The following is a 17,252-nucleotide window of genomic DNA, read 5'->3' as shown; positions in this document are numbered from 1 at the left end:
GCCCATCAAATATCCATCTTCTTTCTTCTACATACACACAGTTCAGGCTTTCTCTTCCTGCATTTTCTATCTTTACGTATTAGAATGGATATTCTGTGTGGGGCTTCTAATCCCCAGCACCAGAAGTAGTGTGGGTGCATGGTATATCCTGGCCGAATGGATACACATGGATACATCAGTGTGCTGAGAGGGGCCTTGGAGAGGTTCACATACTAGCATTTAACCAACTACAGCCCCAGGTAGACAACACATATCCTGTCAGTTTTGTGCAAGACTGTGCTAGACTCAGAAGTCAGAAGACTGCAACACTAGATAATACAGTCTGCTTTCAAACATTTACAGCTTCCTACCCTACTGCCCCAAGAAAATGCTGCCTTATACACAGTAAAGAAAGTTATATTTGGTACTTTATTGTTTTGAAACATACAACACATCACCCAAGATAGTATCTCATTTCAACTTTACTTCTATACTATGTCTCCCCCACACTTTATTATACCCAGATTTCTATGTCTGCAGAACATTTTTATCCAACTATTTTTTGTCCCTTTTCAAACTTCTGTCTAAGAGCCTAGTTTCCATAAAATATTTTGTAAACCGACCAACTTAGGGGAACACAGGAAAATATCAATGAAATCATAGCTTTAAAAACTAAGAAAAATATTCCAAAAATTTAAGAAGCTTATAAAGAATACATTGTATTTCATTATATTTTAATAATATTTTCTTTCTACTGCATTAAAATTACTTCTCTAGATAAAGTCTACAGAACTTGCTCACATTACTGCCTGCTAAGCAGTGGCCATGACTGATTTGAAAGTGTGAGACACTTACAAGAGTAGGAAAGGGCTCATCTGACACAGAGCTAAGACTTCTGGAACACCCACTAGGCATGTCTACAAGCTCATTGCTACTTGTCCCTTTCCACATAAATCTGGGCAGCACCGAGAGGTGTGGGTCCTCTCTGTTTACCCTTCTCTCCTCACATTCCCTTTGTCACCACCACAACTTCCATCACCAACTCCAAATACCTGCCTTTTCATCTGGCTGGCTGAGGCTGTGACTTCTAGCTTCTTGTTCTTAAGTTTAAAAAAAAAGTATTATTTTTAAAGTGTGTGTGTCAGAGAGACAGACAGAGAGAGAGAGAGAGAGAGAGAGAGAGAGAGAGAGAGAGAGAGAATGTGTGTATGTATTTGTATGAGTATGTGTGTATGTGTATGGTGTGTGTGTGTATGTGTTTGTATGAATATGTGTGTATGTGTGTGTATGAGTATGTGAGTGTGTGTAAGTGTGAGTGAGTGTGACTGAGTGTGTATGTGTGTGGGGGGGCACAGACCCCTGGGAAGTAGAGCTACAGGCTGTTATGAGCTTCCCAATAGAAGGCTCTTTGGACTGCATTAAGGTCCTCTACTAGAGCAGCACGTGTTCTTTACTTTTGAGATATTCATGAAGTATGCTAATATATATATATATATATATATATATATATATATATATATATATATATATATATATTTAAACAGGTTTACAACCAGTTTTGATCATTTTGCCTCCCCTCTCTCAAACTATCTCTCTTGTCTCTTGTATGCATTTATCAAGTACTTTTTGTTAACAAGTTAAATACTGAGGGAAATCATTGATTTTGGAGGAAAAACTATTTCTCTTTTGTTAGTACATGTGAATGAGACGAGTCAGGGATGCTAGCCCTAGCACCATTTTGATAGATATCATATTATGCTGATGGTAGCATTTAAGGAAGAACACATCTGACAACAACGGAATGGGAGATTTCCTTCCTTCCTTCCTTCCTTCCTTCCTTCCTTCCTTCCTTCCTTCCTTCCTTCCTTCCTTTGTTCCTTCCTTCCTTCTTTCCTTCCTCCTTCCCTCCAGCTTTCTTGTTTGCTTGCTTGTTTTAACTCCAAGGGAAAATACAGTTTAGGTAGGCTCTGCTAACTGCTCTGTTTTCAGCTCCCACATAGTACCCAGAACTAAGTGTTTCCTATTGGAAGACTACATGTCTGTGTACTGCTGAACACATATATACTCCTTCCACCCCACCCTGAGCCTCACGACTGCTGTGATGTGCAGGCTGTCTAGCCTACTCAAGAGCTTGCTTTGCAGCTCAGCCTGGCCTTAAACTTGTGAGTTTCCTGTTGCTGCATATGGCAAGAAATCTGAATTTTTTCGACTCAACCCCATAAGAAGTCACCACAGAATAGCAAGTTCTTCTCTATGGTGGGGGCAGGAGGGTAGCCAGAAAATAGGTGAATATTTTGACATCCAGTCTAACTGGAGAGTGGGGAGTGGAGCAAAGGGAAACAGATGTTCTTCAATGCCTACATAAATGTCTTTCTAGAAAGAGCTGTCTTCCAGGTCCACAATATTAGAAGGTGAGCCTCATAAGGCTTTACACTGAGTAACTGCATTGTGGTGTTGCTACACAGGGTACAGTGACTCCCAGAGTCGAAGTTTCATTCTGCAGCATTAACTACCACTTTCTGCCTAATAAATCATCCCCTCAATAGTACTCATTTATCATCTCAGCTCTGTGGGTCAGACATCTTAACATGGCTTAGCTGAGTGATCTTGGTGATATCTCTTACAAGGCCACCATCAAGCTGGGGCTGCAGCTGACTCATGGCTCAACTTGCAGAGAGTCCTTTTTCAAGGTCATTCATGTGGCTGTTAGAAGACCTCAAGTCCTCATTGGCTTTTATCCAGAGACACCCCAGTTCCTCACCATGCCAGTTTGTCCAGAGAGCAGCTTGTAGCACAGCAGCTAGTTTTCATCAGAAGGACCAGTGATGGACAAGGTGGAGCCTGAGGTCTGCCAGCACTCCATGGCCTTACCATGTTCCCTATTGTCCGTCAGAAGCAAGCTTGATAAAACAGTGAAAATACCCTTTGAAAAGTCACTTATGATGCCTGCTGGCGACAGCACCCGGTGGAGCTGAAATAGTGTGTCCTCTAGACCAGTGTTTAGTAGAGAGAGCTATTTACTTTTATCTGTGAATGAGGGACAGAAGATGTACTAACCGTTCTTTTACCCCTCATGAACTACTAATAAAACTGCTGCTTCCCATTCTTCTGGTAGTGACTCCAGGTTCTTGTGGTCTAAAGTCTTGGTTCCACAAGAAGGAATATTTTCTTGGTACTATAATAAGGATTCCATAGAAAGAAAAATTGAGACCACCATTTTTCCACCTCGGTTTCCTGATATTTCTGAAGCAACAGGAAATACTTGTTACTCTACTATGTGGATAACAGATCCTTATTTCCAACTGGAAACTGAGTTGCTTCTATATGATAGGTAAAGAAGAATTGATGTGTTTGGTGGTCTGAGTGAGAATGGTCTCCACAGGCTCATATGTCTGAAGAGCTGGTTCCCAGCTGGTGGAACTGTTTGGGAAGGATTAGGAGGTGTGGCTTTGTTGGAGTATGTGTGTCACTGTGGAGTGGACTTTGAAGTTTCAAATGACTGGCACTTAACCCCTCTTTCTATCTCTGTCTGCCTCCTAGCTTCCTACTTGAGCATTAAGATGTAAAATTTAAGCTGTCCCTGCAACCATGCCTCTGCTCCACCATTATGGGCATTAACCCTCTGTAAGTGAAAATCCTAAATAAATAATTTCTTGTGTCAGTGGCCTTTGTCATGGAGTTTCATCAAAGCCATAGACAAATAAGTAAGACAATCAGCAATCCTGAAATTCTTCAGACTGTTAGTGCTTCCTGCAATTATATTCAAAAGGAGATTATAAAACTCTAATTTAGGCAGGAGACCTTCCAGGAACAAAGGGAGTGCATCATTTAACCAGGTGAAGAATAATAAGCAGCTGAAAGCCTACAGGTAGGGCACTGAATACATAGAAGAAGGTGGCTGTAAACACCAGCTATAATTACATGAACAGTTTCAAAGACTTAAGAAGCTAGTAATATTTCTTCTTTATTTTGATATGGATATATATCACATGCATACATATATCTGTATGTAGGACTCAGGCTGACCTGGAACTCATTTTCTTACTTAAGAACTAATCTATACTGTCCTTGAACTTCTAGTAATCCTCCTTATAAGTCAAGTATCAGGATTACAGATGTGATCCAGCTACTAGCTTAAACTATATATTAAGGAGATGAAAATGAATGTGAAACTGTAAATTTGTTAGGCTTAATGGTAGTTTACAAAATTCTTTTTTCCTATGGTTCTCATTAAGAAGGCATGCAAGGGAGGCACGCACACACACACACACACACACACACAGAGAGAGAGAGAGAGAGAGAGAGAGAGAGAGAGAGAGAGAGAGAGAGAGAGAGAAGAATATGTGTTTGGGTGGGACCAGTCATGGACCCATATGCTGCAGAGCAGAGCAGCAGCCACTCCTAGCATACAACATCTGAACATATCTAGTCGTGTGAAGCAGCAGCCAAGAGCTTTTGTTCTTTCTTGCCCTAGTTTTTCCTTTAGCATCTCTAACTATGGGAACAAGTCTGTGTGTACTTAAGTCCATAACAAGGGACATGGAATTCTACAAGACATGTGTGCAAGAGACAACACAGGCAATATGCAGTGAAATGGGTTCTTTATTACCAAACTTCCATTAAGTTTGTCTGTTCTGGGTCCTAAAGTCCCAGGATCAAATGCAAATTATTGCCCTTGAAAAGCCTGTTTAACTAGCTCTCAACAAATATCAGTAAAGAAAAAAATTCTGTCATCTATATTGATAAAATAATCTGTCTTAATTCTTTTTGTATCCTAGACTTTTGAATTCATCTGCTCACTATGACTTATTTATAATCCCAAATCAAATCAACATTTATCCTACCTTTGTAGTTATTACATACACATACAGAATTACAAAAGTTTGCATCATCATTCATATGTTTCAACAAGACCCTGCTCTGTCTTCTTGTTTCAGTTTTAATACTGTAAACAAGTGACTTTTCATGGACTGTTTAGTATCATGTTTTCCACATTTTTGTGTTTTGATTTCACATTTCAAATGACACAAATGATTCAAATATGGTATTGTAGGACTCACAAATTAATATTCTTTCATCTAAGACAGCTGTGATGCATGTTATGAAGAAATGTATGTGTAAGCCATGTACAGAGATGAATTACAGTGCTATTGGGCATGGATTTGTTTGTTTTTTTTGTTTTGTTTTTCAGGACAGGATTTCTCTGTGTAGCCCTGGCTGTCCTGGAACTCACTCTGTAGACCAGGTTGGCCTTGAACTCAGAAATCTGCCTGCCTCTGCCTCCCAAGTGCTGGGATTAAAGGCGTGCGCCACCACTGCCCGGCTGGGCATGGATTTGAACAATACATGTGATGTGATGTACATTTAAGTAGAAACACATATAAAACAGGAATTTGTTTTGATTGGTTGATAACAAACATGGCTAGAGGCTCTTGGGAAACTACCTCTGCATTCCCCATGGGCACTGGGTCACCATTAGCTAGCTCTGTGACTTCTAGCATATAGCCACCATGAGCAACAAAACAGTTTGACAAATACACACATACAAATATACTGTAGCATAGATATCCCTTGGCAGTTCCATTTCTTTGATTAGACCTTGGCTGACAAACAAAAAGTTTAGTTGTAATAACAGTGAAGTTCAGTTAAAGTTTATGTGTTAATGAGAGTGATATTTAGCTATCAGCAGTAACCAAATTTGAACCAGTCACCAAATGGTTTCCTTCAAACAATAAACACATTTCCTTGGTGATTAGCTGTCATCTATGAGTGAGACATGGAACAGTCAGTGTTCCAAATTCCTGCTTATTTTCCAGCATTCACTGCCACAGCAAGTCAGCTGCTGTCAGTAGCTATCACTAGACGCTACTGCTCGCTGTGCTATCATAGAGAGTTATCAGGAGCTGTAAAAGCCAAAATAAGAAAGCAAGAACAAATGTAATGTCACTTTCTACCTAGTGAGATACAAACTCTTAGGCAAGACATTAGCACCATCCTACCATGTCCCAGAGTCCAGCTGCTTCTAGATGCATTACTGCCTCACTTATTTCACTGGGCCAAACATGCTTGCCTTGACTATCGCTAAATGTCTTTAGATCCATTTTGGCTCTCTTCCTTCCAATGCTGGTTTTTTGTTGTTGTTTTTGTTTTTTTTTCCTTAGGATGCCATCTTGCATAACTTCTTACATCCAAATCCAATAGGAGTCACACACAAGGTTCACTTACAATCATTGCATGAAAATACATTTTGTCTAGATCACCTGCCTGCCTGACATGATGGGATTGGTAGCCAGAGACAAACATCTTTCTGAGATTCTACATGGCTACTGAGTTTTTGTCTTTTAGCACAGTTTCAAATCCCTAAGTTCCAACAGAAACTCTCTATATTATTCTTGATGTGTTTCACCAATCATCTTACTGAGTTTGTTGGTACACATTTTAAGCCATTTAACCAAGTTTTGCTATTGTTTTAGACTTCTGGAATATATTATAAATAATTTGAGATAGAGCAATAATGTATTTAATTCATGAAACAGAATTCTCCACTTCACCGGTATGCCTTTTATGTATACTCCTGTTTGTCAAACACGTACCTGCAGACACTCTGGGACAGTCAGGCAGCATGGACTCCACTGATGTATCTAATGGTTCTGAGCTGGAGACCCAGTTGCAACAGTTCTGCAATGTAACAGACACAAGGCTGATTACATATAGTTAAAGGGAAAACTACATTTTTAGGTTGAAGAGGTAAATTCGTCCTATAAAATAAATCAGTAGTATATTTATATTTTATACATCTTAAATTATTTTACTTATATAAATAATCAGTAATTATTAATGACTGTAGAAAAATTTACCTTTTATAATTCAGCAAATAATCTGTGTTGATGCTAAGACACACAACCTGTAAACTATGGTGTAATATATTTCTGAGAAAAGTTAGCTGTAAAGGTCTCAAATCTGGCCTGTAATCCTTTTCAATTATTACTCTGACCCACTTCAATGAATGCTATATCAAAATTACATATAAATACAGCCCGAGGAACTGTAGCTGTTATCTGAGGACATAAAACTTCAACATTAACACTCAGTCTTGCAGGTGATAGTGACTTGCGACTCAGAAAAATGCAATAACATTATATTTCTTTCATACACTTAAATATATACTTAATACTGGTTTAAAGATGTGATTATATAGTTTTAGAAATATGCACAACACACACACTCACTCACACACACACACACACACACACACACACAAAGAATTTTCACAGAGTTTATTTTTTAAAAGAAATTCTCCCATCAATCATGTCAGAAAAACCAGCGACTGCTATTCTGGTAAACAGTATGTCTTGTGCATTTTAGATGCTTGCTGCCCTGGCTGTGCACCATGGAATCCGTTCTCACTGAGGAAGGGTCCTTGACTGGTAGATCAAGTGTCTTATTGTATTTCCTTAATTCATTCTGTCTGGAAGAAGATGTCAGCTGTGCTGCAGTGAGGAGAGAATTTCAAAGGCCCCAGTCCCCACCAATAAAGGCCGAGGAATGGCTTTTGAATAGATTTGTCAAGGCAACCCTACTGTTCTGGGACCAGAGAGAGCAGCGATAATATAAAGGAAGGGTTGCTGTATGAGATTAGAAAGTGAGGCTCACAAAGCATGGCAGATTTTTGTAAGAAACAGTGGATCAATGAAGCTATTGAACTGTGTTGGAAAAAAACCATGAAAACAAACACATCTAGTAAAGTTCTTAAATGCTTTCGCTCTTTTTATATTTAAAACAGATAAAATATTAGTATTTTTCATGTGTGACAAAAGCTTGACAGTTTGGAATGGATATATATTCTATAATGTGCACTCCTAATCTTAATTAGCAGCTGAATGTAAAATTAGACAATGTACGAGGAGTAGAAATTATAAAAGAAATAAGGATTTAGAAGATACTTCATACATTTGAAATAAGTACAATTAATATTACCATTGATAGAAGACCACATCAGAGAATTCTAGATAAGGCAGAAGATTAGCACACAATTAGCCAGCTTTTATATATAATGTGACACTCGCTTGTAAGAAATAAGTATTCTCCAAAGCAGTGTCAAGATATGAAAATGCATGATTTGTTTTATCATTCATCACAGCCCCTAATAAATTAAAAAATCATGACTTCTATAGGTACTAAAAATAGGCTCCCCATGATACAGGGAGATAGCTTCAATGAAGAATGACTTTCTCTTTCTCTCCCCTTTTCTTAAACAATTCAGTCTTTTCAATGACAGCAATTAGCACTACCAACAGACAGGCAGCGATTAGGTCTATATTTTAATTATTATTCATCCTACTAGTGCCTCCAAATCTGATGAAAGTTGGGTATTACCCAGGTGATATGTCAGTCTTAATACTGATCACCTACATCTCACACATGTAAAACTGTGTTTTACAAAATCTTCTAGTATTAATAAAAGTGATAGCACATTATAATCTGTAAGCAATTAATCATTTTTCTATCTCATCTTGACTTTTAAAAGCTGAACCAAATGAACTTTATGTCCATAAAAAAAAAAAAAAAACAGATCACTTTTGGTTCAAAGACTGAAAGAAAAACATAGGGTACTATTTTGTGATTCTGAAATTTTAGTTCCCCTTTCAGAACATGCTAAAAACTTTGATCTCACATGCAAAAAAATCAGGGACACGAGAAGCCGCATGTAGTTAAAGTAAAGATGTCAAACATCTTGTGCAATCCATGCTTAGGACTGGAAAGGACAGAAACTGAGCCTGAAGGGTTGGGCGGTGAGCAGGGAGGAGCAGAGAGCATGCGCATGCACACCTCTGCACATGGCGTGTGCACACCTCTGCATATGGCACGTGCACACCTCTGCATGTAGCATTGTAGTTTCACTGGAAAGAGTATAGAGAAAGCAGGTACAAATTAAAAATGTTTGCTATTGAAAAAGGTGAAATAAATTGTGGTAAGCTTTGCAATATGTAAATAAAGACATACAGAGATTTCTTATGTATTTAATTTGTGTGAAACCTCACCTTCTCACCATGTATTTTCCTGAGATATGTTTCTACCATTTCAAAACCAAATTTGTTTCCAAATTGTTCTAATGTTCTCTCTCTCTCTCTCTCTCTCTCTCTCTCTCAATCTCTCTCTCCTCCCCCCCTTATTTTCCCAATTGTCCCCTTATTTCCAGTTCTTCACATGGGATGGGGTATCCTGGGTGACTACACATTAGGAAAACTAGCTGAATTTCAGACATAGTTTCAAACATAGTGATGTGTTGTTAGTCTACTGAATCTTAGTCTTTAATGTACAGAGTAGTTAAGAAGGTAAGTTATAGCACAGGTCCCAGTAGTGCTAATGGGAGTCTGCAGTGCAGCACTCGTTTGTCAGATTAAGCAAATGTGAAGACAGTTCCTCGGCGAGAGCCAGAGTATTGGAATGGATCACTTACCTAGCATATCTCCATGTCCAAAGGAAAAAAAAATGTTTACTAAAGAGTTTTAATGTAAAAGGTTTCTCATGCAGTGATTATGATCTTGTAGTTTTGAGGTTATAAATTTTTCTTTGTAAAACCTATAATTTGAGGATTAGTCACAGGAACAGGAAGTGCCTAACGGCCACATGCTTTGTCTTGTGCCTAGGTTGGATAACATTTGAGTAGACATGAAATTAATTTTTGTTTTTATCTTACTTAATTTTTAGTTTATTGTGTGTGCATGCATGTGTGTGTGTGCAAATCTGTCACATTGGCATGAGAGGGCTTCCAAGAGTTGTCAGGGTGTCATGTTGTGCAGAAAGAGTTCTTACCCATTGAGCCATATTATCATAAAATACATTTTTAAGTTAAAATTTTAATGTGAGAAATGACTCAGTGGTTAAGAACATTGACTGCTCTTCCATCCTGAGTTCAATTCCCAGCAACTGCATGGGGGCTCACAACCACGTGTAATAGGATTCAATGCCCTATTCTTGTGTATCTGAAGATAGCTACAGTGTATGCATATACAATAAATAAATAAATAAATAAATAAATCTTTAAAAAAAAAAAAAGCCCTTTAATATGTATGTCATGTGTGTGCAGGTTCCCACAGAGGCCAGAAGAAAGCACCAGATCTATTGGATGGAGCTGAAAGTATAGCCAGTTGTGAGCTTCTCTTATTGGTTATCTCTCCATCCCAAAAGAGATAGGCAAGTGGGAAGGAAGAATTGTACATGTATGTAAGAGAATATGATCAACATATATTATTCTATGAAATTCTAAACCAATTAGTAAAATACTAGTAAGAAGAGTGTAAAATTGATAGGCTTGAAATATTTAAGAGGTTTTTCTAGAAAAGGTTTAATACAAACAACTTTATCACATTAAATTAAAACCATGACATTACCAGTCTTTAATAAAATAGGAATGACTAAGCGACTGCCAGCACTATTTTACTTCCAAATTTAAGGCAATATTTGGCATGATAATGAAGCTGATCAACAGGATATGAACACAGAAGTACCCTCTTCTATAGCTGGACTGTTCACGGACAATACTCCAGCTCAATGAAAGGCATTATTAGGAGGAAGAATATTTCAAAATATTTTAACTTTTTTGCATGTAGGTTTATCTGAGTGTATATGTGTGTGCACAGGTGTGTGTATGTCTCTGTGTGTGCACGCATGTGCTTATTTGTCCCTTAGATTAATGTTTATAAAGAACTTATAATAGAAAAAGAATACCCAGGAGTGAGTACCATAGTCGAGTGACTCCTGCCTTATATGATCATTACTGGTATTCTAGCATGTGGCCATGTCAGCTTCTTGTGGTCTCAGAAAGGTAATGTAAATAGAAGGATTTTCAACTGGATGTCTCTAACAGGATCAGTGGGCTGAATAATGGACTGAAGAAAAGACATGGGCCATGTTGAGGAATAGATCCTGGTTAGTTTTCAGAGTCACTAGGAACATGCAATAAGCAGCTTCCCAAGAGGGAGGTGGGGCCGTGGCCAGATCAAGCATCTCTAAGAGCCTTTTACCACTTCCAGCTCTATGGCAATATTGAGCCAATCACTTTCATAGTGGCATATCCTGGTCATATTTCCAGAAAAAAAGAAACAAGACTGAGTGTACATGAAACTTCTTTCTTGTAATTAAGTAGCTACAATAATAATAGCCAGAAAACTTGAACATTGGGGAATATGAATTGTAATATCAAGCTAATATTCAAATGCATACTGTCGACATACATACTATTCTATTCAACTATGGAGGAAAGGATGCTTTAACAAGTATTATTCTTCTGAAGAAGGTTTCTATTATTATTTTAACTGTTATCTAGACTTTTCAATCTATCTGTGTGTCCTGTCTCTAGAGAATGCAGGCTGGGTGGCAATACAAGTTGCTGGGGTCTCCAAATACAAAGGCTCATGCCCATTCATCTCAGCACCGAACCAAGCCATGCCTCACCTCTCTCATCCATTCTCGGATGGTTTTGCCAGCTTCTTGATGCCACACATTGTGAACAGAGTCTGTCAATGCCACAGCAGTCACCTTACTTTTTACATCTGCTTCTCGTTGAATCATCTGTTTAAAAAAGAACAAAATAAAACATTGACTCTAATTTTTCTTCCCAATACAGCCTGCTTAGTCATAGACAATACTATATTAGAAATGAAAAAAAAAAAAAAAAGACACACATCTTTGGCTCCAAGTTACTCCTTTCTATTTGAATACATATCCTATTCTTGTCCATGGATATGAAAAGGCCAACATTTTCTTTCAAAAAGCTAATACCACTTAAGTCTTGGAACGACACAGCTCTATTATTTTCCATGTGGCTTGACAATTCAAGGATTAAAGGGATCACAGGCGAATCCCTGAGGGTTTCTTTTATAAATTTCTTCCATCACTTCCTATTTCAGTGCTTCAGGGAAGTTAGCACCTGGGGCTCACTGTTAGTTACTCAGGACTGTCTCCTAATTTTCAGGCGGTGGCACACTGGTGAAGAAAGGCATCTTGCTTTAGTTCTCCAATTTAACTAGCCTGCTCTTTACCATGTTCATGCAATTTCTTGGTGATTTAGATATTCTCTCTCTCTCTCTCTCTCTCTCTCTCTCTCTCTCTCTCTCTCTCTCTACTATTTTGCTCTCTGACAAGATTCTTTATGTTGGCCAATTATTACATTTTAACTGCTCTCTATACAACGTTACATTGACAACATTTACTATCTTCTGAGAAAAAGGAGTTTGCTTGGCCTGAAGATACTGACCACTTTCTCAGTGGCCAGCCGGGTAAGGAAATGGAAAAGTAAAAATTGTATATCAAAAGAAGCAAAAGCCATTTCAATCTGTGAATACTAGACACCCCGACATGGCATATTAATATGTAAAACTAAAGAATTAAAGCTCATGTTCCATCATAATGCTGCACTTCTTTCCACAGTGACCCTACACTGACGAAAAAGAGTATTTTCTGTTCTCTACCATTTGTTATGAATTGTCCATCAGAAACATAATAATGCACTCAACAAAAGGGAGAACTGCAAATGGGAGACCGCTCATGCAGAGAATACCGCAAGCCACATGTCTAGACAGACGAGACTCTGTCATAGTCTGGACTAAGTATCTCAAAATCAATTCTCCTCAGATTAAACTATATTTTCATATTTATTAATAAGTACTATATAAAAGCAACCAACTCATTGCTAATGTTGCCTTGGCAGTATTTTTGCACCTATAACTTTGTATTTTGGTCTGCCTGTATTTTCTGCTCATATAATAACTGGCTACTACAATTAATATTGATATGCAATACCAAAGACTTACAGAAAAACACTCTACTGCACTATCAATATCTACAATGTTTAAGGCATACAACGCTCCAGTTAAATGTTTCATACTAATGGGTATCTACTTTCTTTAACTTTTTAAAAAATAATTTTCTAATTGGGCCACTATTGACACTAGAATATAAAACAATACATCAATATCAGATAATTTTTAAAACATTCTCAGAACAGTAAAGCCATCTAGCTAAGGAAGAAATGTCATGTCGTTATGCCCATTTCATAAAATGATAACATAGAGGGATAGACAACTGATAAAGTTACAACTTAAGAAACACATTTTCTGGTATTCTAAAAATTTTTGATCTGGGCTTTATTGTGGTTGCTGCTAACATATGCAGATTTGCTTAGTTATCTGAAGACATTAAATCTTGACAGCCAGTTTTGAAATGAAATAAAATTAGGGATTCGTCTGTTCCCTACAAAGGATGGTAAAGTTACAATTGATATTTGTATGTGCTTAATATTTATATCTGAAAACCAATCAATAAATTTTATACAGCAAATAATGTATTCATTAGTATGGGCTATTAATTTACATCCCATCTAATTTATAACTATTACTGAAGTTTATATTAAACATGCTATTTTCCATATCTGGAATGAAGAAACAGCCCGAGAAGTGTTATGAAAATGGTCACAGGTCTCACAGATATAAAGTCAGGACAACTATGGCTTCATAGTGGATGTGTGTTGTTGTATATATGGGTGTGTGTATATATAAATATATATACACCACACAAACATACACTCACAAACACATATACACATATATTTCACAATGGATACTTCTCAGCAATGTCATATACACACATACAATGTATACACACACATATAAATACATACACACACATATCACAGTGGATGCTTCCCAGCAATATAAAATATTCTTGTTATAAAGACATATCTGATTAACTCTTAAATAGTATTTGGAGTTTAAAAAATAATTAAAATAAAAAAAAATTAAAAAAATAATTAAAAAGTGACTCATGTGCAAGTCAGTAAGAAATGTTAAAAACGACCATGACAAATAAAAACATGCTAAGACAGTTAGGATCTAAAACTTATAATTAAGAGTGTTATAAAATTTATTTATAGTTCTGAACTAAATATTGAATATTAAAAAGGAAATCATTATTTTTTATTGCTTAAGTTGATTTTAGTGCACATGGTATTTTATCGGATCAATTTACTTTCCTTCTCTTAATTCTACCCGGTTATCTAGTCATATTTCTTCAGTTTAGGTTCACTGTAAAGTTATCTACATTAATGCCACTATTTTTCATGTCCCTAGTCTAACAATTGTTTAGTCAATGTAACTAATAACAAGTATATTGAACAGATCTAAAGCATCTGCCATCTGTGTTTGGGCTCATAGTTTGGGCTCCCATTCCTGATGGGCTGAAATGAAGTAGGGAACCTACTTATTCCTGTTTTTCCTTCTAAGGTAAGTTTTAAAACTTTAAGTAGCCATGGTCAGATTGACCTTATCAGAGCGTACGATCATCTGGCAAGACGAAGAACAGTAAGCCGAGACAGGGCATCCTGGGCCTCGGGTCAGCAACGATTGCCCTTGTTTCTCTTCCACTAAAGGTCTGGTCCTTTTGCAGGGCTGCTGTCTTCCAGGAATCATGTGGGCCTTTTTTGACATCTAATTTACTTTACATGTTTCTCCCAAAGCCCTTACTGATGCATCTGATCAGGTTAGAGTCTGGCATATCGGCCATTTATCTGATACTCTTCTCACAGCCATGACCCTGGCCAGATCTACAGGTTTCATAATGTTCTAGAGGTTCAGCTTCCCTTCAGTACTTACAAACTTAGAGCTCTCCCAAGATTTAATTCTCCTGGAACTTTACAATGAGTTTTTTTTTTTTTTTTTCTCCCAGAAAATAAACCTCAAACACTATGACATGGCCACTGTGTTCGTGGAATTACTGAAGCTGTGGTTTTCCAACCCAGCAACATTTCGTCAATGGACAGGGGAAAAGCTCTCCCCAAGAGACTCCTGGCAGTTTAGAGTTGCTGGGAAGGAGTGGGTCATTTCTTTAGTGGTATAGCCACTGAGACAGTGCCCATGCTCCAGTAAGTACCTTCCTTCCCATGCTGCTGCATGTAACTGAATTAAAGTAAATGTTGTCACCCACAAATGGAAGCCATGGATGTAGGAGGGAGACTGGTTGGGAAGGGTACTCATAGTGGGAGAGGAAGAGAAATGAGCAGCGGGAACTGGAAATGAAACTACTTAAACTCATTATATACATGTATGAAACTGTCAAAGAATCAAAGACATGGAAAAATTAATATAATTTAAATTAAACGGAGGCAGAGACATGTCCTGATTGAATCTGAGGACAGGAAGAAGATGGTTTCTTAAGGACATCCTGCTGGGATGTCTTTGGCATGTCTTTTGTTCTGAGTCTCAGATTTGGGGAATTAAATAACCCCCAAAGAGAACTCCCACCCTAGAGGCGGGAGTTCCGACCTGGGATGGCTTAACTCTAACATGAAAGGAGTCACAGCCTTCCTTCGGACACTTCTGGCAGTCAGGTGTCTTACAAGTCCAGAGGAGGCCTGAAAGGCCAGTGTAGGCTGAGTGGAGCGATGTGTACACTCACGCGCAGAACCAAAGCTGCATTCGAAAAGAGAATGCTTTAAATATGAGGAGAACATTTTAAAAGTCTTCCATCAGAAAAGGCATGCCTTAGCTCTACATTATGACATATGTTACACATATGTACTGAGGGTTACAGCATGTGAATTTCTTGTACAGGAAAGAATATCTGAAAGGATATCAAGCAATGCATGTTCCTTCAGATTAGAGTCTGGCACAACTGACATTTATAAATGCAAGTATCACGACTACTGTGTGGTACATATTATTGCTCCGTTTAGCAGTTTAGCAGTGCAGCTGAGGTTTGTGGTGTCTTTTAACCATATATGTGTACAAAAATAGATTAGCTCCCTCTACAGATCCATCGGTTAAGAATTTACATTAAGCAGTTTCAAAAGTCTGAAGCATATTAAACCTAGTACCACCAGCCCTTTCTCCACAGCCCTACACATTTCCTCCTGAGTAGAGCTATGTGCTTGGTGAACTTCCCTACCCCACCCCGTCCTCTCTTGTCACTTCCAGTTCTTCCTGGATAGTCTCTATCAAATGGCATTCCATGCTGTGTACCAAGGCTCTAGTCAGCCAGCACTGGATCAGCCATCTCTTCTGTTATGTCAGTGACAGTGACAGTGACAATTCCCTCCTTGCTCTAGCATACTAGGTTTTCTTTTGCCCTCCCTGGCACTGGCTCATCTGGTGATAATGAGTTACACACACTTCAGTACATGAAATGTGAATACAAAAGTATCAGCAGAAAATTCAGAGCAGGATCATATTCAGCTCACACAGTTCACACTTCACATGTACATTTCCTAGACTAAATGTGATCACACAAGCACTACTCATAATTTAAATTCAGAGACATTACAGTTGGATTCCACGGGTTCAGATACTGGTCAGACATGTCTAGGAAAGATACCTTAAATAAATCATTTTGACTTTTTTCTGTGCTGCAATTTTATTATGAGACTACCAATGGACATGATAAAATGTACCTCAATGGTAGGATCATTTTGATTATTAAAGAAAAAGCAGCAGGCAGGACATATAGCACACAATGGGTGACCCATGCAAATGGGCTGCGCAAGCTGCTCCAAGGATGTACTGCAGTCTACATAAATGTCCAGTCCAGAAATGCATTTCATGACAAACTCTACTTTCCAAATTCTTTCTATAAGGGAAAACTCCATGTAGGGCTGTTTTTATCTTTGACATCTGTGGGGCAACACTTCCATAATGGTATAATTCAGTGACAGAAAACTTTAAGTAGACTAAGTCTGCTTAAAATCCTCCAATCGGAGGGCCCGAGCAGTCACAGGACCAGCATGCACTGGGACTGGGGTCAGAGCTGCACTGTGGCAATTCTGCTTTCTCCCCCAGCCCCTGCCCAGTCAGGGTGACTAGAGATGGCCAGGAAGTACGGAGCCACCATGCAGCACGTTAAGTTAGGGAAAGAAGAGTCCTCCTTTCCATTTGACACAGAAGTAGCAGATCTACATTTTTCTCAAAGATGAGCCCTGAGATATAAAATGTGTTCAGAGGAAGGCAGTATAGTGTTATAAAAGCAAGCAGCAAAGAATGTATCAAAAAGACCTACCCCTCCCTCCCTCCGTCCCTCCCTCCCTCCCTCCCTCCCTCCCTCTCCTCCCTCCCTCCCTCTACTCCTTCCCTCCCTCTCCTCCCTCCCTCTCTTCCTCCCTCCCTCCCCCCACTCCTTCCCTCCCTCCCTCCCTCCCTTCCTCCTTCCCTCCCCCCTCTCATTATGGTTAAAGATCCTAAAAAGCCTCAAATGAGAATAAGAGTAGCAGTCACTTTCCTAGTAAA

At 38.4% G+C, this 17,252-nt stretch overlaps 1 protein-coding gene across 8 annotated transcripts in view; it reads right to left on the bottom strand.

Moving 5' to 3' along the window:
- Positions 1–17,252, bottom strand: part of Arb2a (ARB2 cotranscriptional regulator A) — a 404,275-nt gene that overhangs the window by 120,244 nt on the left and 266,779 nt on the right. For 7 of the 8 annotated variants that reach the window (XM_076927062.1, XM_076927068.1, XM_076927069.1 and 4 more), the window contains 2 exons: positions 11,437–11,553; positions 6,573–6,657 (listed from right to left, as the gene is read on the bottom strand). In XM_076927062.1, the coding sequence (XP_076783177.1) occupies positions 6,573–6,657; positions 11,437–11,553 (202 nt within the window). Of the gene's footprint in view, positions 1–4,569; positions 5,883–6,572; positions 6,658–11,436; positions 11,554–17,252 lie in introns of those variants that run through there. The other variant, XM_076927066.1, reaches the window with a different exon arrangement.

The sequence above is a fragment of the Arvicanthis niloticus genome, chromosome 29 (assembly GCF_011762505.2).
Source record: "Arvicanthis niloticus isolate mArvNil1 chromosome 29, mArvNil1.pat.X, whole genome shotgun sequence".
Classification (NCBI taxonomy): Eukaryota; Metazoa; Chordata; class Mammalia; order Rodentia; family Muridae; genus Arvicanthis; species Arvicanthis niloticus.
Note: the sequence above shows the minus strand (reverse complement) of the source record. Positions and strands in the feature narration are given on the sequence as shown.